At 46.6% G+C, this 21,866-nt stretch overlaps 1 protein-coding gene across 1 annotated transcript in view; it reads right to left on the bottom strand.

Moving 5' to 3' along the window:
* Window positions 1–21,866, bottom strand: part of LOC121453413 (short transient receptor potential channel 7-like) — a 121,721-nt gene that overhangs the window by 58,047 nt on the left and 41,808 nt on the right. The window contains exon 3 of the mRNA XM_041660164.1: window positions 20,168–20,350. Coding sequence (XP_041516098.1) covers window positions 20,168–20,350 — 183 coding nt within the window. The remainder of the gene's footprint in view (window positions 1–20,167; window positions 20,351–21,866) is intronic.

Here is a 21,866-nt window from a genome sequence, read left to right as displayed (position 1 = left end):
GAACCAACTTATGTCTTAGTGGTGGAGGTTCAGGGAACAAAACTAACGGCATTTCACTTGTTCCAGAGCAGGGAGTGGACTGTTAAGTGATGTAGGTGGCAAGAAACTTTGGCTGGCCTTTGGAGGTGAATAGAGCACTGGGATTTAGTGATTTATAAGACATGATCTTCAATCAGGGTAAACTGTCAAGCCATGGTCCTCCCGAAGGTTTAGATGACCATGTCTGTGTTTTCAGTGTCACAAGGAGGACTTTCTGCACAGCTAAGCAGTTCTTTCCACCTCACTTGGAGCTATTTTCTTAACTGACATAAAGGAGAAGTGGACCTGCCTCTAGAAAACTCTCTGGGGTTGTCTGTGGTACTTACCTTCCTGAACCCTTATCTCTAGGCAAGCTCTGCACCTACATTTTCAAGCATGGCCTAAGTAACCACCTCCTGTCTGTTGTCAAATTCCATCCTGCTCCTCCAGATTTTCAGGTCCTAATCAGCCTTCAAGATCTACTTCCCTGCTCACCTTCAAGTCCTTCCAAGTTCCTCAGTCCCAGAGATGTCTTGACTCCTGTGGGTCTCCACTCACTTGCCAATGGTGGTGGCTTGAATGAGGATGGCCTCCCACAGACTTATGTTTGAATACTTGATCCCCAGTTGGCAGAACTTTTGAGGAAGGATTAGGAGGTATGGCCTTGGAGGAGGTATGTTACTAGCTTAGGCCATTGCAGCTAGCTTCCCCTGCTTCAGGATTGTGGATGAGATGTGATTTCAGTCACTGCTCCTGCATCATGCCTGCCCACCCGCCCCACTCCCTGCCAAGATGGCCATGAATTCTTACCCTTTAAAATTGTAAGCCTCAATAAACCCTTTTATAAGTTGCCTCTTTGCAGCAATAGAAAAATAACTAAAAGACAGCACCATAGTTCATGACTATCAGTGTGGATAGCTACTCTTGTGTTTGCATGTGATTTGTCCTTTGTAATCTTGAAAGACCTACTCCCCTGTGAGTATGTCACTTTAGTGATGGGCAAGCTTCTCTTGGCTGATCAATGATTGCAATGCTCTCCTGTGTCCCCCTAGGATCTGCTCCATGATTTTATTGGTGACTCATCATCCCAGAACATTTTCTAAATATAACAGTCCTTTGTTACTCAGGGTTTGGTGAACACTTACTTGCCTTCACATCTTTACTAAAAGGCAGATATGGAGAAGTGTCAGGAACTAAGGCAGGCTTTTATCTGGTTGTACAAGGGAAAATTGAAATGTCAGTCTAATATAGGGCTTGATTATTAATACTTAGATTGGATGAGAACTGCTTAATTTCTCTGTGTAGTAGTATGCTACAATCAATTCAATATTTTAACATAAATCACATATTTTTATAATCATAACTACAATGATGAGATGAATAGTATTCGTTGAATATATTCCATGTAAGGCCTTATGCTTACTAATCATTATGTTGTCTAATGCTGTGTCAATTTATTTTTGGTTACTATAGCCAAATACTTTAAGCTGGAATCTTAGAAAGATATGGAGTTTAGCTTACAGATTAGTGGTTGTCAGTCTAAGATTGGATGGCCCTATCATCTGTTCTGGCTCTTGTAAGGAATTTCTGGCTAAATCACAACATGGAGGATGGTATCAGTTGAGAGATGGAGCTGGAGAGACCTTACAGTATGACAGAAAGCCAGAGGGCAGAGGGGAGCAGCCTTTCTTTAGTCCTGATTCACTCTTGCTAGATCTTCCTGATTGCAACCAACCTGATCCATTCAGAGGGTGATGCTTCTATGACCTAATTCAGTTGAACTAGGCTATCTCCTCTCAACACTGTCACACTGAGGACCAGACTTCCCTCTAAGAAACCTAAAGGGAACTCTCAAACACTTTGAAGCCATAGAAAACTCTCATATCAGTTCCTTGAAGTGTGAATTTTATACCCTTGTTTTAAGTAGAGGGGCCTGATACACAGAAGTCACTAGCTTGTAGCCAGCTACACAAGTGATTGTTTATAACAAGATCTGGTTTTCAACCCAGGCTGATGTGACTTCAAATGTAACATTTTGAACTGTTTTCCTGTATTTTTAAAAGGTATATTTAAAATCAGACAAGTCAAGGCAGAGGGGTGGTGATTTCTCCAGGTTTGCATGCCACTGAGGATGATGTAGAACTCTTGTCTCTCAGCACCTACTCATTGGTCAGCCAACTTCCAGTTCAGACAGATACCGGGAATATGCAAGGGGATGGCTCAAAACCAGCTTATTCCTATTCTGTCCTCTTAGAAGGAGCAAGTTATCATGCTAAAGACAAAACCCTGGTCTCTCCCCTCCACTTTTGGACAAGACTATCAGGAACTGATTTCATGATGGCCCCAGTGTCTGATCTGTCTTCTGCCTGTAGTCTCATGAAAGGTCATGGAGATTTACAGCTTAAAATAACTCATACTCAGTCCTAAAAACTGCCTTGGTGAGGGACCTCGTTTGAATCTCAGACCCCTGGCCAAACTCCACCTGCTACATCCTACTTGGCAGAGCTGTGGTTCCAGTTCCCTGAGTCTTAGCTGAGACTGGATAATTGGTTAGGTTGTTGGGTACCCCTGTGGAACTCTTGTGGCTGTTCTGCCCTGTAGGTTCTAGGATCCATGGATAGAGACATGTGGGGCCTGCCAGGTGCCAGTCTTGGTCCCAGGGATTGTGGGCAAGCCAGACACCTCTTTGGTCTTTAATCGGTCACAACCAGGGACCATGGGAACTCTCACTGGCTTAGAAACATGGATCTAGATTGTGATTTATGGGCAAGTCTTAGTATTTGCTGACATATTTTATTTCATAATTATAAAACACTTCTGCCATGCACTGCAATTTTAATTAGCCAGAGCTGTCTTTTCTTAACAGAGAACTTTTGTTTGGTAGTTCGTAAATAGAGAAAGAAATTTGATCATCACTAAAAGCAACATTTTATTTCTTACAAGAGTAATCTTTGACTCTTAATTCAAACTCTTTATCAACAAGAGCACAGGCTCACAGTTATTGATGGCGGGCAATACAAGAAATCTGCATGGAATTTGTACCTGTGTTTAGGGAAATGAAAGAAGACAAAGACAGACTGAAAATGCTTTCATCAAATACAAACCCTAAGTGCGACCAGCATAGAAATTCCAGCCGAGGCAGATGGGGCTCAGGTGGGGTGGGTGGGTACACTGTTTTCACAAGACTCCCTTGTATTAGCAGATAAAATGTTAGATCATTGCACTGGATGCAAGAGTCTATGAGAAATCATTTAGGGTTATATCTTAATATTTCTAGGTTTTTTTCAGATTTCTTTTTTCTGATCACTGTGTGCATGACTTGGGAATGATACATTTGATCTGCTTTGAATGTAAAAAGGAAAAAATTGTATTTCATTTTATGTAATTATTTTAAAATTATACTTTAAAATTAACTTCATCTCTTATGAATTTATACAACAATGCTGACTTTTGCATATCATATTTGCCCATATTTAGTTTTCCTGACACTTATTTTTATATAGATTTGGCATATACTTGGGATGTGGTGCCATCATTTTTTAAATTTAAATTTTGGGTTTCTCAAACTTACAAAATGTGACGGTTGCCAATGTTGTTATATTTTGAGATGTAAATGTTGAAAAATTGAATAGACATTGGTTAAGAATTAGAAATGATATGGGTGTGACCCTGATGCTCTAGGTCTTGGCTGTGCCGAATATAAACCGGGTTGTGTTGGTAGGGAATTGTCCATGCGCACACCAGATGTGTGGTAAACGTCTCTGTTGGTAGGGAGTTGTCCATGCGCACACCAGATGTGTGGTAAACGTCTCTGTTGGTAGGGAGTTGTCCATGCACACACCAGATGTGTGGTAAATGCCTTTTGGTACTTGGTACACACCTCTAAGCACAGAATACAGAGTCTGTCTTCTAAGATGCTTAAGGCCCTACCTTTTGGGTGTCCATTAACTTCTCAGTCCTTATGGTACTAAGTCCCTTCAGATTGGATGGCAGTCTTACAGACTCCTCTGTATGTACACACCACACACACACACACACACACACACACACACACACACACACACATTGTGTGCTAGGGGTCAAACTCAGGCCTTCACACATTACTAAGCTCTCCACCACTGAGCTACATTTCCAACTTCTCATCTCCAGATTACTCCACCTGCTCTTAAATGCCCTGGGTGCAGGCCATCAACTCTGCTTTGTTTACAAAGAGCCCCAGGTAGGCTGCTGCACACCCTGGGCAAGCCTCTGCGAATCCGAGCAGCTCTGCACTCAAGCTCTGCCTGCTCTCCCGTTAGTACTTGGTGCTGAAGCCAGGTGCGGCCAGCCCTCTGCCCACCACTGTTCAGGAGCTGATTTTCTGTGGTTCTGGGTGTGGAGGTTGCATTCTTCTGACCAATCTGCTCCTCGTCATGTGGACTTTTCTGTAGGGCAAAGACAGCCAACCCCTCTCCTTTGTTCTTGCCTCTAGATCACTACTATCAATCAGAAATGTCTGTCTTTCCTTATGTTTGTTTTTCCTACAGGGCAGTCTGTTGCCACAGCTGCTGAGGACTGTGTCCCAGGCACACTGACAGTGTCCACTACTTCACAACTGAGAATGGTGCCCCAGGCACACTGATAGTGTTCACCATTTCACAGCTGAGCATTGTGCCCCAGGTACACTGACAGAGTCCACTACTTCACTGCTGCTCTTTCCCAGGCTTGGGCCCCATGGCTCTGCTTCTGATCACCCAAGGCAAGGATTGCCGACTTCTCTCCCCCTTGTCAGACTGTGAATTGGCCATCCCTTCTCTCCCCCAAACCTCTTTCCACACGAGGCTCATGTTTTAAGGCATTTTAGAGGCGTGTCTAATAGCTCTGTATGCTATGCTTTCAGTTCACACTTGAGTGTCTAAAGAACATTACTGCTCACCATTTGTTCTCGACCTTCCTATCGCTGCAACCCTTTAATACAGTTCCTCATGTCATGGTGACCCCCAACCAGAAAATTATTTCTGTTGCTACCTGATAACTGTAATTCTGCTACTGTTATGAATTGTAATGTAAATATCTGATATGCAGGATTTCTGATATGTGACCCCTTCGCCCCATGAAAGGGTTGTTCAAAGGGCCACAACCCACAGGTTGAGAAACACTGGCTTTAACCAAAAACCTGGCAGAAATCCCTGATTGACACTCGGTAGATGTTGGTTTAGTTTGCCTTGTTCATACACACCATGGTCACCCTATTCCCCAAGTCTTCCATTTTGGATAATTTTAATGTTCTCTCCTCTTCTCTGAGAAATGCCACGATAAGATGGAGGCTGAACACGAGTCAGAGCGTCAGTGCCTTGGGTGCTAGAAGAAGCTGCAGCAGCCTTGTTTTTTACAGGGGTAGACCAGATATCCAGAAAGGAAGTTTTTATGTGTATAGCCTTGCCCCCACTGCCACCCCTGCTGTACCCCATGCACTGAAGAATAGAGCAACATCCTCTAAATGACAGCACCAGACAGTCTCAGAAGGCTCCAGGAGCAGCTGATTCATTGAGCTTGCCCCGTGGACAATGATAATTTATTGCAGTGTCCAGTATTCTGTTTGCAGCCTCTTTAAATGTTAATGATCAATAATATAATTATGATGGGGAAGGTTCCTGGGCTAGTTGTGGGTTTAATTGAATTTTCAGAGCCATCTGGAGCTATGCAGAATTGTTTTTATGTTTCTTTCCAGACGTGCCTTGGGTGGCCTTTAGTCACACGATATCAAGCCTACAGCAAACACTGCCCCTAGGCTCTAAGATCCAAGAGGGAAGATCAGAGTCTTGGAGGTGCATTGGCTGATGGGAAATTTGGTCATCTCCAGCCTTTCCACCACTCCAAGACAGGGAAGGAGGAATATTTGGCTGGCAAGGATGCAGCTCTCTTAAGAATGGGGCCTTATGCAGCTGGACAAGGGGCCAGACCAGCGGCCACTTTCCATGATGAGAAACAACTTTCTGTCTGTTCCCATATCTGTGAGACTGTTGGTAATCTGGTACTTACCGACATTGCACCCTGTCACTTTCTCCTTAAATGCCTCTCCATCCCTGCTGACCTCCTCCTAAAGCTGTCCTGTACACAATCTTCCTCAACACTGTCTAAGTGGAACCTTACTCCTCCTCTACCTGTCCCTTCCCATTGTAGCTCCCTGCTTTATCGCCTTCCTTCCTTCCTTCCTTCCTTCCTTCCTTCCTTCCTTCCTTCCTTCCTGTGTGTGGTATGAGTTTGTGTATATCACATTTGGGCCTGACGCTCACGGAGGCTGAACATGCTGAGCCCTGCTAGATTTACTGAGCCGTGTAACTGTGAGCGATGCTGTCACCTGTTTTCCTAAGCCTTTAGATTGTATATACTCACAGATAACTAGAGCACTTTTGTTATGCCCAACATTCCACATAATCTCCTCTAGGAGACTTGGGCCAGAGATCCTTCCCTGCTCCTCACTCACACCCTCTCTGCCTTCAGACTCATCCTGTGTCCTGTCTGTTCCCCATGCCCTCCACATCCCAGCCCCTCTCACCCATATTCTTCCCCTTCTCCACCCTCTGTATAAAGTGAGGCTCCCATAACTATTCCCTTATGCTTTTGCTCCTTCCTTCCTAGTCTTCCTTCCATGGACAGCAATGTGAGCCAGCGCTGCTGGCCCTGCCCTGAGCCACAAAGACATTCCTCCTTTGGCCCTGTGCGTGTGGTTGGCGTCTGAAAAGGCCTGCTTGGGAGATGAGCTTGCTTTGTTTTGTCAGCTGAAGACACATCCTGAAAGATGAGGTGACTGCTTTTGCTTTTGGTTTCCTGAGGCATGTCCAGGAGGGCCCTGTGTCTGTAGAACAGAAAGTGGCTCCCAGATCGCAGGGCATTTGGGGTGATGCAGGCCCACCGAAGCGGGGTGAGAGAGTCCCAGAGAGGAGGGAAGGGCTTGGGAGTCTCCCGTGGATGGTGTACACAGGTGTCATTAAGTGTTGCTCTGGAGAGTGGGGCCAAGGATGCTCTCTGTGGACATTCAGGGCCATAGCACCATCGCTCTGGGAGGGTTTTTCCGTGGGGATATATTGGAGACTTGGGATTTCTGTCTGCTTTGTACCCATCCCTGGTACCTGCTCTCCCAACATACCATGGATGCTCTAAAAAGACGTTGGATAGACAACAGGGAGCCACAGCTAGGCCAGATGGTGAGGATCAGCATTTGGAGTGGCTAAGGTTTCCACGGGGGGCACAAGTCAGAGTCCTCTTAGGGTTGTACAGGTGGATCCTCAGGCCCAAGTAGAGAATGCCCAGCCCAGATTGAGATGGGATTTCTTGGCAAGCCAGGTGGGCACACTGAGTCAGATTCACATCCGCAACGGAAGGCAGAAAGTGGACACGACTCAGCGTTGATTGCATATTTAAGAGGCTCTGAATGACATGGATGTATTGATTACTTCCTTACGAGAGCCTATGGCATAGATCTAATTTTAGCTCTTGGTTTACAAATGAAGAAACCGAGGCTCAGAAACTGAGGCCATACAGCCAGGATGTGAGGCCAGACGTGTCTGCCACTGCGAGATCTGTATTCTTACTAGTTATGCCTGCATCTCCAGCCATCATGTATTTAACCTTATCTATAAGCATATCCAGATAACGTATCAAACTGCATGAATGATACAGTAATTCTGACAACAGGTCTAGGTTAGGATAAACCTCCTTTCCTATTAGTAGCCTACAGCACCACAGTGGCCTGTGTGTCACCTGCAACTCAGAGACCTACAGCTGGCCCCTGATGAGCACTGACTGTGGGTCTGGTCAGTTCATTAAAGAGAACATTTGCAAGGTGCCATAAGCCACTTTAGTCTGGAACTTACTACAAACTAGAAGTCCACGAGCAAAGTAAAACAGCTTTATTCATCAACCAATAAAGCAAGGCATAGACAGAAGGACATGCCACGTCAGTCCCTGCGCTGGGTGAGGTGACCAAAGCCGCACTGAAAGGCTCACTCGGGGTGGCTCCGAGCCATCACACGGGGTTATGGGTTATGGTTTCGGTGGTTGCTTCATAGGAGGTTTTCTCCACATCACAGTAAAAGGGCTTTTTTTTTTTTTGGTCAGAAACATGCATTTCTTAGGGGAAGCATTCATCAATTATTTTGGGAAGACATCTCTTAACAGCTATGTAAGGAGGTTTGAGGATAACTGCCCTGTCTGCAAATGCAATAGATTACAACTATGAGGGCCATTGCGAGCCTGTGGGTGTCCCCTGTCCCTGCAGAGAGCCATCAGCTCCCTCAGGGCAGTGGTTTGATAACAGCTTAGGAGCCATAATGGATGCTAATGGATTTGGTGGCTGAAATCTGTCTTTGTAAACCCTCTCTAAAGGATCTTAATTTCACTAAATTTCATCTCGGTGGTCACCAAAAGCAGCTTCCAAGTCAGTCAGCGCTTCCCTTTGCCCACAGAACGAAGGTCCTTATTAGCCATATGTGGCTCAGCGGTTAAGAGCTCTTATTGCTCTCGCAGAGAAACCAGGTTCGGGTTCAATTCCCAGCACCACGCGGCAGCTCACTGGTGTCTGTAACTCTAGTCCCATGGGATCTGATACCCCGCTCTGGCTGCTGAAGGCACCAGGCACACATGTGGCATGCAGACACACATGGGGGACAAAACACAATACACATAAACAATTAACAACTGATAAACACTAACCATGTACGATGATGCTGCTCTAATTGAAAGTGACCCAGGTGAGCTGGATGAGGATGGTAAGGGGAGGAGCTAGTGAGAGGTGAGGTACCTCTGTAGACCTCTGGGAAGCAGAGCAAGGGTTCCCAGTAAATTCCCGCAGGGACTCCTCTGCCAGCCTCCTGAGCAGGAAGGCTTTCCCAACACCTGGGGCCAGCACAGTGTGGCAGTGCATGTGGTGGCTAAGGGTTCAGAGGAGAGGCCTTTTCTGTATGTGTGTGAGTCTGGGTCTCTGCATGGCGTTTTCCCAGCTGTATGGCATGAGGTGACGGGCTCCCTTCTCTGTTAGAAAGCCGAGTGGCTGCAGCTGGCACAAGAGTGCAGCCTGTGTGTGAAGAGGAGGGTGGCCTCTGCTGGCACCTGCCAGGGGACTCCTCCACTCCCTTCTTCCCGAGTGCCTCTCTCTGTCCGCCCCGATGGTGAGGGGCCCTAAGGCCTCCTTCAGTGCTGCCCAGTTTTACCAGCAAGTCCTCTGTGCTTATAAAACGGCTTCCACTTCTTCCCTTATTGGAATTATACTTCTGCTGGGATGAGTTAGGGATCTGAGCAATTCATCCTATGATTGGTGGACCAGACTCTCACAGACATTTCTGGACTGACTTGGTGCTTGACTTAGAAGCTGGTATTTTCTACATCTGAAATTACAGCGCCACACATTCATTCCCTGGACACAGCGCTGTCCACAGACTCCCACACCCCCTCTTTTGTCTCCCAGCACTGATTCTAGTTCGTTTTCTGTCGCTGGGACTAACACCATGGTCAAGAGCAAACCAGTGAGGAAAGGGCTTATTTCATCTTATGCCCATAGCCTATCTTGGAGGGAAATCGGGAAGGGTCTTGAGCAGGAACTTGAAGCTGAAACCACAGAGGAATGCTGCTTGCTGGCTCTCCCTCCTGGACTAAGAACAACTCTCTTATATAGTCCAGGACCATCTGCTTAGGGAAAGGCACCTCCTACAGCGAGCTCGGCCCTCCTGTGCCTATAAGCTATCAAGATGTAGGAAGACCTTCACCTGAGACTACCTTTAGGTGACTCTGGGCTGTGTCAAGTTCACAGTTAAAGCTGGAGCTACAGAGCCATCCAGCATGGCTGCTGGAAGCAGAACTTGGGTCCTCTGCAAGAACAACAAGTGCCCTTAACTGCTGAGCCACCTCTCCAGCCCCATGGTGGGTATTTGTCACAGTAATGGCAAATGTAGCTGAGACTATAGGGAAATGTAAGTATATTTCAAGTGTGAACAATAAGGAAAACATATACAACAGCACATTGGTTGTCTGCTAGCATAGAAAAGAGCACCTATGAAAAATACAGAAAAATAGTTCCATTCTAATAACGAATCGAATTACAAAATCATTTACTCTAAAGCTAGAAGTCTGCAAATCTATGTGCACAGGAAAGAATTAGACGACTGAAAACACATTAAAGCAGCTGCTGTCTGAGGTACAGGAGTGCATGTTATTGCCTTACTTTTAATTATCTTCCTTATTTTTACCATGTCATATAAGAAACAAGATAAGCGATATGAGAACTCTTGTCTGCAGAGGTCACCCGAACAGCCCTGCCCCGTTCTATAGGAGACTTTGTCCTTCAGCCCCTCCCAGACAGCCAGGCTTTTTCTTACTCCAGGCTTCCTTCCCCCCTCTTTCATGTTGCCTCCTGCTCCCCAGCGCACCCCCCCCCCCCGGCCATCTGCAAGCCCATGTTCCCTGTGTTGGGGACAGCTTTATTTTTCCTTACGTTTCTGACTCCCTCTTTCAAAGCCACCTCTTTCTCCATGACTCTTTCCCCAGCATTTTTGTCTTAGTCTCTTTTACCGGCTGGCTGGTCTCAAGTCCCCGTGTGTAGCCCTTTAGCGGATACAGGCTGGATCCTATTGATTGGCACATGGCTCACAGTCAGCTGAGCAGACCTCTGCTCCCATCATGCTCTACCTGCTGACATCCATCAAAACGGGAGTGGCTAGAGCAGTCAGCAGGGTGCACCCAGTTAGGTCCCATAGTAAGTGGAATAAGAAGTAGAAGAGGGTGGTTCATAAGACTCTTCTATAATTAGCATACTTATTACATCAGTTATTAAGTATACTAACAAGTATATAATAACTAGAGATTAATTTTTTATTTCTCCAGTTGCAATGTGGAGATCAAATCACTAATATTTTTTTATTAAATGGAATTTTATGTTCAAATTATTTTTTAAAAGTACGCTAAGGCCATCAGACGTGACCTGGTTTCCAGGGACTGGGAGTTTGAGGGTGAGGTGCTTGGTGGTTAATGTAGACCCTGGGGCTCCAGTTCTGCGCCTCCCCTTTAGAGCCTCAGAGCCCACGAACCCCTCCCACAGCTCTTAGGACTGCCCTTCGCCTGGAGCCTGGGGTTCTGTTGTCTTCACTGAAAAGACTAGATAAAAGCTCAGATGTGATTCATTCATTTCTTCAGTAATTATCTCAGTAGTTTTGAGACTACTTGCCTGGGTCTGCCCTAAGTTAAGGACACAGTGTAGACTCTAACTGGAGGGTTTGAGTGAAAAAATTAAATAACTAAATAAACATATCACATTCTCCACAAATGACGGCATTGGGATGGAGGAGCGGCTGTGTGGGAGGGATAGACAGTGACGTCATGCTGAGATGGGGTGATCAGGACGCCCCCTGAGAGACAGTTCTGAATCAGGACAGCTGAAGGGATGGGGTTGTGGAGTGTGGAGTGTTTAAAGAGGAGGGCTAGACCATGGGGGAGGTCAGAAGGGAGCTCAGTGTGACATGAGAGTGAGGGAGGCAGGAACCAAGCCACGGAGCAGCCCGTGGGCCCTGGGGGTGGCGGGTGGGCCCTAGGGGGTGGTGGGGTGGGCCCTAGGGGGTGGCAGGGTGGGCCCTGGGGGTGGCGGGTGGGCCCTGGGGGTTGTGGGGGTGGCAGGGTAGGCCCTGGGAGTGGCGGGGTAGCAGGGTGGCGGGGTGGGTCCTGGGAGTGATGGGGTGGCAGGGTGGTGGGGTGGGCCCTGGGCGTGGTGGGGTTGACAGTGCTGAAGGGAAAGGAGCTGCCAGCCTGCCAGGGTCCCCCGACCAGGAAAGGGCACCCACCCTTGGCTTCTGGAGTCTAGGTTGCTGAAGGCTCACTCAAAGAGAAAGACAGCAGAATCCCCATCATGGGAGCCCCTCTGCCCAGACATGCCTGGGAGGTAGTGGCCTCTCCTTGCAGGTAGTTTGCATTTAACATGGACCCAGCCTTACTGCTGGGCTCCTCCAGTGCTAGGCACTCTCCATAGACTTCTGGGGAGCCACCACTGGCTTCTCTACTCCATCCTACTTCTGTAGTTTGTCCTGACATCACCCTCATGACCAATTGTGAGCCATGAGCCCAGCCTCAGTGATGATCACAGACTGAGCTCCTCATTTATACGGAGATAGCAGATTTAAGCTTGGACATGACCTGATATGATTACTGTGTGGTGCGAGTGTGCATGCGTGCATGCCTGTGTGTGTGTGTGTACGAGGGAGAGAGAAGATGCAGGAAGATCACTTAGAGGCTAATACCATTCAGGCATGATGTCAACTGTGGCTCAGATTGCATTAACTAACACATCCATATTAAGCAAAGTTTTCCATCTGCAATTATACTTACAAAACTCGCCTTCCATGAAAAGGATTTGCAAGTGTCTTTAGACAGATGAGTGCTAAAAAGGAACGGGGCATTATGGGACACAATGGAAGGAATTTGTGAAAGATCAATTCCTCATTTAAAGTCTAAATCTATGGAAATTTAGAACCAAAAAATATGATCCAAATGTACACTTTTCTTTAGCATTAAGTCTATTTAGAGTTAGCCAGAAGTCAAGATCTTTTTGATTTATGGGGTAAAAATGATAATCTGAAGATAGTTCTTATTTTTTTGCATGTTGTGATAGTCAATGGTTTGCATCTGTTCTTGGGGATGAAGAGGAGTTTCTGTTCCTGTGGTAAAAGCCCGTCAGACTCCTTCTTGCTTACTGACCCTCAATTCCGAATGCAGTCGTGATCTAGCTCAGTCTGCTGCAACAAGCCCAGGGCCCAATGGATACAGTTGAGCCCATTAAAATTGTGAGCCACAGGAAACGTGGTAAACAAAGAGAAAAGTGCTCCAAAATATTCTTCTTTTACACAATGGTTCATGTGCAGCAAACAGCTGAAAAAGGCAGACATGCTCTGAACTGTGATGACAGTGGCAGCTCTCACCTCCAAGACCAGGGGTCCCTTCTGCGAGTTAACAGTAGTGTCCTGTCATTAGAGAAAATTGTGTCAGGCATTTTACAAGCTGCCTGTAGGAGGGCAGAGGGGTCTACAGGCATTTCCACATACTGTGTCCCTCTATCCAGGGTGGAATGTGGGGATGTAGTAGTAAGTCAGTCTAATGAGAGAGCGTGCCTGAGACCAGTTGTGAGTATCCAGTGCTTCCTGATCTGAGACCCGAAGGCAGAGTCCCCATTGCTTCCCTCTGACTGCAGGACCCACTGGGACTCACCTGAGATTGCCAGGGTTTCCCTGAATAGCAAGATGCTTCCTGAGGTTCCCAAGCCCAAAGGGACAGAGTTTATAGCAGAGGCATTGGAAATGTTGAGTCTATATTCTAGGGACAGCCTTGAGCGTCATCTAGGTTCTGCTAGATGTGTTTTTAATCACGAGTCCTAATTACAGAATTGGAGGAGCAGCAAGGCCTCTGGTTTCCCACCGAACACAGCACATGACAGACAGGATGTGCACTGTTTCCAGAGAGACTCCCACCTTCGGTGAGTTCATGCTCCAAAGCTGAGAACCTCTTGAGAGCTTTAAAAGCACTAACTGATGCGCTTCCCTCAAGGCTTACTTTTCAGGACTGGTTAGGGACAGGCCTCCGTCACAGAGCTCCCAGGTGGCTCTGTTAGGGAAGAGAGGTACAAAGTCCTTGGATAGCGATGGTTCCTATCCTGGAGACTTAGAACTAAGGGGTTGTGTAGCCCAGAGTCTGGAAATGAGTCCAGAATTTCCCACAGAGGGTGTTTCTGTCCGCCTTGTTCTCAGAAGGAGATTGCAGCCAGATGCATTTTGGTTGGTACAGTTGAAGGGGGGTGATGCCCTGGGCATTCCTCACAGAAAAAAAAATAATGACCTGGCCCAAAATATTGTAAATAGTGGTACTGAACTCATTTAGTTCATTTAGTTGGAGGGGTAGTTCTGCATACAAAGCCAACATGATAAATATCGTCAATTGGATAATCTATTGTGTTCATACAATTTTCTTAGATTATGTGTGCTAATAAGGATTGAAGATTGTTTCTTAGGTTAAACGTTCTTATATATAGATGCGAAAACTGAGGTCCTAAGATGGAATTACACACATAAAGGGCATTGAGACTTTGACACAGGGAAGTAGGCATCTGCCAGGTACTTCCCTAGCGCTTTTCTTAGGAGGTGTTTCAGGCAGAAAAGGGATCATGAGTCATACATATTCATTCTGATTATTCGTTCTTTCATTAACATTTCCTGCTGGGGAAAACCACACTTCCTGGAGTAAAAGACAGCCCTTCTAAGCCAGGTGATTAATGGACACTGGGCAATTTTGTGCCACGTGGCCAGGCTGGAGCCACGGAAGTGAGGAAAGGAATCCCTGAAGAGGTGGATGATTGACGCGTTGGTACCAACATGGTTTGGCAGTGGGCAGCCTCACGTAGCGCAGCTTGGGGTAGCGCCTGACCAGCCAGGCTGCTTGCTCTCATCTCGATGCTGAGCATCTGCTGGAACAATGTGCCGCAGGGAAGCACAGTGGGGGAATGTCTGCCTGGGCATGTGCCTGTCTGCCTGGCCCCTCCAGTGTCCTCTGGAACGGCCTCCTGTCCCCAGGTCCCCTTTGTTCACTGGCCTTGCCTGTGCTTTGTGCAGACAGAGGAAATGAAATGGGACTCAACAGAGGTCATTTGCCCTCTCTCCAGTGTCCTGTCCATGGAGGATGCACACGGGGGGCAATGCCAGCTGCTTGTGGCTGCTGCTGGACCTCACTTTCTCTTTTTCCTGCGAGGCTCTGGAAGGTTAGAACAGCATGTGATTTTCCGGAGAAGCCCCTGGCTAGCGTCTATATCCATATACCTGGTAAGCGAGAACCGTGCCACCACGCTCCTAGCTACCCTGCAGTGCTGCTGTCCAGCAGGCTCTGTTTCCTTCTAGCAGCTTTTCCAGTAGAAAAATGGATCCATTTATGACAAGTCTATAAAATGAGTGCAAGGTGTTCATCTGGCCCAAGTCTCCGTCTTCCCGGCAGCCAGACACTCTCCCACTGAGCTGTTTCCCCCTCAGTGTTGCCCTCTGAGGAAAGACTAACATGGTGTTGAGTCGTGGAAACATTTTTATGAGTTTCTGTCCCTGTGCTTATAGAAGAATCTCAAAATGAGGGGCAGCATCAGGGAAAGAGCTGTAGAGGTTGCTGGCTTGGTATGTGTGATGGTTAGTATGATTATCAAACTGACAGAGTATAAAATCAGCTAGAAAACAAGCCTCTGGGGATATCTGCCCAGGAGTTCCTAGGCTGGGTTAATTGAGGTGGGAGCTCCCCCAAATGTGCACTGTAACCATTCCACTTGGCGGGGTGGACTGAATAAACACAAGAAAACAAGCTGAGCACCAGCTTCTCCTGCTTCCTGACTACGGATGCAGAGTGACTCCCCTGCTTCTTTGCCTTGTCATGATCTGAACAGTCAAACTGTGAGAAAAACCCTTTCTTCTTTAAGTTTTGTTTTTGCTTTTTGAGACAGAGTTTCTCTGGCTGTCCTGGAACTCCCTCTGTAGACCAGGTTGGCCTCGAACTCACAGAGATACACCTGCCTCTGCCTTCTGGTACTGGGGTTAAAAGCGTGTGCCACCACCGCCCAACTTAAACTGCTTTTGTTAGGTATCTTTGTCTCAAGATGAGAAAGTAACTAACATACGAAATTGGTATGGAGTGGGGTTGCTGTTGTATTAAAGATGATCGTGTGCTCTGTAGACCTTTGAGCTGTTTTTCAAGATTAATGTGTGTGTGTGTGTGTGTGTGTGTGTGTGTGTGTGTGTGTAACTTAGAGTTAGAAAAGCCCTAAAACGCTATATGCAGAGCTTAATGGACCATCCTCATGGGAGTTTAGGACAGAATAAGCCCAGCTCTTGAGTCTTCGTAGGGTCATAAGCACACTGTCCGTGCTTCTCTTCTTTTTTTCTTTTTCTGGTAAAGAACTTAGCTATATTCTGCCTGTGATCTGATAGCTCAGAATTATTGGCGACATTGCTAGAAGAAATCTCAAGACATGAGCTTGTAGGCTAGGCAAGGGCTACTTCTCACGGCTTTTATTTGAATCTGTGGGTGAGAGACAGTGCAGTAAAGGGAGCAAAACTATTTGACGAATGTGGGAACTGGAAGGGAAAGGAGAGAGTTACAGACAAGATGGGTGGCTGTAATTACTGAAGATAGCATCTTTAAGAGAAACCTCCTGCTGTGCACTGGGACAATAGGAAAGGTGCCCTGAGGGTAAGACTGAAGTCTTCATCTTGGGAAAAATCCAAGTTCATCTGAGAGGAGAAAAGCCTAAACTGAAAACATCACGGACCCTGCCGGAAAAACAGCTGCCTAGGGCGATGTCCCAAGATCCTGGCATCTCCAGCATCCCAGGGTCTCTATTACAAATGGGGCTTCCTTTTCACAGCTGCATGCAAATACCTGGCCCAGCAACCACTGCACAAGCCTCCACGACCCTCTGTTCTTGCATCTTTTACACTTGTAAAGCCATATACCACATTCATGATGTTACCAAATTCTGCTGTCCGGTTAGGAAGCTACCTGGTTCCCTCAGTTGAATCAGCCTTTGCATGGCGACCCTGGATAAACAGCTCCCCAGGGAAGGCAGACATCACCCCTTTAAGTCCACAGGCCATGAAGCAATAAAGAGGAGGAAGAGGAGTGAGACTGTATTCTCCATTAGACAAGTTGTATACTTCACTAAAGACAGGTTCTGGGTCTCTGTGACAGTCACCGAGCGTCACCACATACTGTCTACTGGATTTGCTTTATGGATCAAGGTTGAGCTGGAATTGAGATCTAGGGTCCTTGGACCTTTCCAGAGGGTGTGCCTGGAAATGCCCTAAGCTTATTTAGAGTCAGTAGATTGTGGAAGAGGAAGGCCTTTGAGAAGGGTATTTGAGACTGAGATAGGCAGCAAGCAGGCCTACTCAGCTGGCTATGGCCCAAGGAGATGATGAAGCATTTTGAGCAGCTACAAGCCAGAGTTAAGGGGTGGTTTTAAGTAGCTGAAGGGCACAGCCTCATCACTGTAGAGCTTTGGTGCAAGGCGACATGAGGGATAGAGGCTCTTATCTCTGATTTCTCATAAGGTAAAATTGCTCTCAGAGGTGGGTGGCAGATACATCCTCAAGTGAGCCCTTGATATGCCCCCTTGGCTGTGAGCCCTTCAATGAGCAGACTAACACTGCCTTCTTCAGAACCACAGGGGCTGAGGTCTGGCCATATTTAAGATACACATATTTTATTCCACTTGAGTCTCATCAGAGCCTGTGAAGTTGGCCTTATTACCCTAGCTTTAGTGATGCGAGCAGTAGGCACACAGAGTCTAAGTGTCTGCTCAAGTGACTCCATCAGTAAATGGTTAGACCCAAACTGACCTCACTGGGCTTACCTTCAGCCACATCTCGAACACTGTCTTTAAGTGCTGCAATACCGAGGTTGAGTTACCCTCTTTTGTTTTTGAGACAGGGTCTTGTTATGTAGCCCTGACAGTCCTGGAGCTCACTCTGTAGACCAGGCTGGCTTCAAACTCACAGAGACTCTGCCTCTTGAGTTCTAGGATTAAAGGTGTGCACCATGATGCCAGACTAAAGCAGAAGTCATGGAGGATAGTCACAGCCTCGCAAGACATTTGGCCACTCCAAGGGGAATTTTATACTAGATGATGTCCTTACCATGGGACCATTTTTTAGCATTCTTGGGGGGAGATAACAGGACTAGTTAGAGAATGTCTCAGGTCAGTAGGACATCTTAGAGTCTCCAAAGGTAGTCATCGCCGAATAGCAATAGTGGTGCTTCCCTTTTGAAGTATAGGGGATTGCATCATTTCCAGAATAAATTTATAAAAACTCTATGAAGAAAAAGTGCATTCATCTGCTTTTGCAGCTAGAACATGAAATTGCTTCAATGACTCAACCAAGACCATAATGCTATAGAGTATGAGTCAGGCTCGAAATCTGTCTCCTACACCAGTTCAGAATTGTCCTCTTTACTAGGTGCTCCCCGTCTTCATCTAATGGCCACAGACACTGGGCTAGATGCTAGGGTTAAGTCCTGCCAAGAGGCACTATCTCATGCACGGTCAGGCACAGTGTCCCCAGCCTCTATCTATCTATCTATCTATCTATCTATCTATCTATCTATCTATCTATCTATCTATCTATCTAATCTATCATCTACCTACCTGTCTGTCCGTCTACCTATCTATCTATCTATCTATCTATCTATCTATCTATCTATCTATCTAATCTATCATCTACCTACCTGTCTGTCCGTCTACCTGTCTATCATGTCTATCTGTCTGTCTGTCTATCATCTATCCATCCATTCGTCAGATACAAAAGGCCATCAATGGACTTGTCCACTGGCCTTGACATTTGTCACTTGGAATCCGAATGTCCAGGGTAGGACTGTATTTATGAAAGTATGCTCAATTTCCTAAGTTAAAACTGAAAGTCCATTGTATGATTCATAAGCCCTTCTAATACTAGGCATTTTCATTAGTGATTCACAATAGAACAAATGTCAAGAAAAGCTACAGGGCTGTCTGCCTTTGCATGATGGCATGCATGGTCTGAGGGAATTTGCCCAGCGGAGGTCTCTGAAATCAGCAAGGTTAGCATTCCACAGAGGTCCTTTATCATCTTCCCACCTACGGAGGCAGCAGACACTTGACATTCGTGACAGATATTTCTAGAGACCTTTATGATTCCCTTAATTGGAAAATTCCATTAGGGCAAATAATTTCCCTCCTGAATCCTTTTTATCCTGACCCCAACGACCATGACCATGGAGAGCTTGGGTTTTCTATCTCATTCATTATCACGTCATTTGCACCTTCAGCTGGCAGTAAGAGGGACATGACTGTGAGGAAGTGGCCAGATATCTGGGTTTATTGGGTAATTCTACCTTCAAGGACTGTTTTGCTAGAGGATCTGAATTTATGTTTTAGGGAAAAAGGGTACTGTCTGTCTGTCTACAAGGTAGGCAAGGTTGTGATTGCTTAGTCAAATCCTGTGACTATAAACTGCAGACCCCCAGTATTTCCTGTTTCCTGGCTGTTTCAAACCCAATCATCTTGCCCTTCATAGGGCAGGAAGCTACTCGCTGGCAAAGAGAGGAGTATTTGGAGATTTGGAGGACCCCAAGCTCATCTTCACCAATGTCACACAGCCCCCACAGCAGGCTTGTTTGAACCCAAGGGTGTGGGAAGTCTCAGAGTTCCAGAATGAGACTTCTGTGCTTTGGTTAAAAACAAAGCAAAAGGAAAACCTGGTAAGTTCCAGGGTTAGGTTAAAAATGCATCCCATAAACTGAGAATATAGATTTGAACTTGAAGCTTGACTTCCCCCAGCACTTGGCAAAACTTTGCTTTGCTTTTGGGCTCAGAGCCTTGGGGAAATAACATTTTCTTCAGGACTTATGATCATTATTAAAGTAAAAGAGCAGAAAATCTTATGAATCGTGAAAACCTCCTAGGTCCCTTGTTGATGGCTGGTTTATGCCCCCTGTCTGCTCCCACTTGGATAATCAAGGAAGAGGAGAAATATCCAGGACCCAAATTGGGCCATTTAAATATCATTTAGTTACTTCTTCTTCTTTTTTTTTCTTTAAAGAAGTTTTATTTTGTGAGACAGGGTCTTTCAGTGTAACTCTGGCTGGGGATATAAGGGGTACTGAGACGCTTTGATGAACTTTCCTTTGGGCATCTACTTGAGCTATTAAGAACATTTATGAGACTCTGGGGTCCATGGTTCTCACTGCCCTCTTCTCCAAGCTCTCTACGTGACTTTCCTAGGGGCAGAAACCCAGCTCAGTGCTGTGCTTCTCAGCAAGGCCTGGGGTTTGCTTGCTGGCCCGTGGGAGCTCTCCTGGGAGTGCTCCTACAGCAGTTTGGAGACTGATTTTTGTTCTTCAGGCATAAGGTCTGCCCTGGACTGATTGGGAGTCCTCTCTGTTGGGGGATGGGAGCCCGGGTAGGAAGGGGTGGTGAGATCTGAGCAGCTCTGCGGAACTGGCAGTTCCCTTCCAGGCAGAATGGGGTGTCATCACAGTCACATTGTGGGGACACGGATATGCATGAGCACGAAGCTAGGCCAGCGGCCCTGCAAAGCCAGGCAGGAAGACCAGGAAGGGTGAGGAAGCTTACCTTTTTGACTTCATATTTAATGGCGAGTTTGATCCGGCTCAGACTTGGACGGTGGTGGTCGGACCAGACTTGCAAGTTCACATCCCCATTTAAAATCGCTTCCACCTCTTCTGTGTCTCGGCACAGGTCCAGCACGCCCACCACAAAATCCTTGCATTGCATAGATAACTTCCTGTAATCGTTCTAACAGAATAAAGAGAAATCAGGGTGTGTCACACTGAACCGCACAGGGTGACTGGCGCAGCATAGCACTGAGGCCCAGCATTGGTGGCCAACAGTGAACCTGTGAAGGGCCTTGGAGCCAGAGGTCTGCACTAGACTGGGCCTGACTTCTCTAAGTTAGCATTTGCTGAGTTTGTGATCCACAAGCCACTTGAGTCAGTCACCTTGGGTACACGCTGAAGTCACAGATTCCCAGACTCCACCCTACTCCCTGAGCCAGAATTCCTAGTGATTGGGCCCAGGAATCTGTCTTGTCTGTGCATCTGCCCCCCCCCCCCCACCTGCTAGGTTCTTTCAAAGCAGCAGGTCCTTGTGCCTAAAGCTGAGTCAATTCTGAGACTGTAGGGAAATGTCACTTCTGTCTGTGCTGGTGACTGCCTCACAAGGCTTTACTGGAAAGCTATGGCTGGGAGGCTGAACTGGAAAACAATATACACAGGTGTGCTTTTTCTTTTCTTTTCTTTTCTTTTCTTTTCTTTTCTTTTCTTTTCTTTTCTTTCCTCCTCTCCTCTCCTCTCCTCTCCTCTTCTCTTCCTCTCTCTCTCTGTGTCTCTGTCTCTGTCTCTGTCTCTCTCTCTCTCTCTCTCTCTCTCTCTCCCTCTCTCTCCCTCTCTCTCTCTCTTTCTGAGACAGGGTTTATTTGTAGCTTTGGAGCCTATCCTGGAGCTAGCTCTTGTAGACCAGGCCGGTCTCAAACTCACAGAGATCCACCTGCCTCTGCCTCCTAAGTGCTGGGATTAAAGGCATGTGCTACCACCACCTGTCTTCTTTTTTTAAAAAAAATTATTTATATATTTCATGTCTATGGATGCTTTGTCTGTACGTACATATGCACACCAAAAGAGGGTACCAGACAGTTGTGAGCTGCCATGTGGGTTCTGGAAATTGAACTCAGGACCTTTGGAAGAGTAGTGAGTGCTCTTAACCACCAAGCCATTTCTCCAGCCCCACGGTGTGTTTTTTTCATGTTCTGGAAAACTGGCTTATACATTAAAATATGAACTATAATTCACATCTAACATGATGCTCCCCTGCCGCATATACATACTTATCTAGCAAATTGGGCTCCTATGCTCCCTGCCTACTGAATAAACACTCATAGGTCTTGACCCCTTCACCAGCATCTCCCCTTCCTTAATGAATTGCTCCTGAGTCTCTCCTTCCCCAGGCCAGTCTTTCTGAATACCTTTGGGAGGTTTACTTAGTGACATTCCAACTTGTCTCTCTTCCTAAGAGATAGTTCGGAGTCCAGACAGTGCTCCAAAATGCTGGGAGAAAAGAATGTTCCATGCCACCTCCACACCACCTTCCCCCTAGACATTTTCTCCCTGAGGCTTCCTTTTTGATTTCTTAGTTGAAATCACACACATGTCAAATGTCACTATGCTAATCACTGTCAACAACCCAGGGACTCACAGCCCGCAGCTGGCAGATAGGACAGCTTTGCCCTCCCGAAGCCTGGATTCCTCAGCAAACA

The sequence above is a fragment of the Microtus oregoni genome, unplaced genomic scaffold (assembly GCF_018167655.1).
Source record: "Microtus oregoni isolate MIOR12 unplaced genomic scaffold, Mior012 000011F_ref0000422, whole genome shotgun sequence".
Lineage (NCBI taxonomy): Eukaryota > Metazoa > Chordata > Mammalia > Rodentia > Cricetidae > Microtus > Microtus oregoni.
Note: the sequence above shows the minus strand (reverse complement) of the source record. Positions and strands in the feature narration are given on the sequence as shown.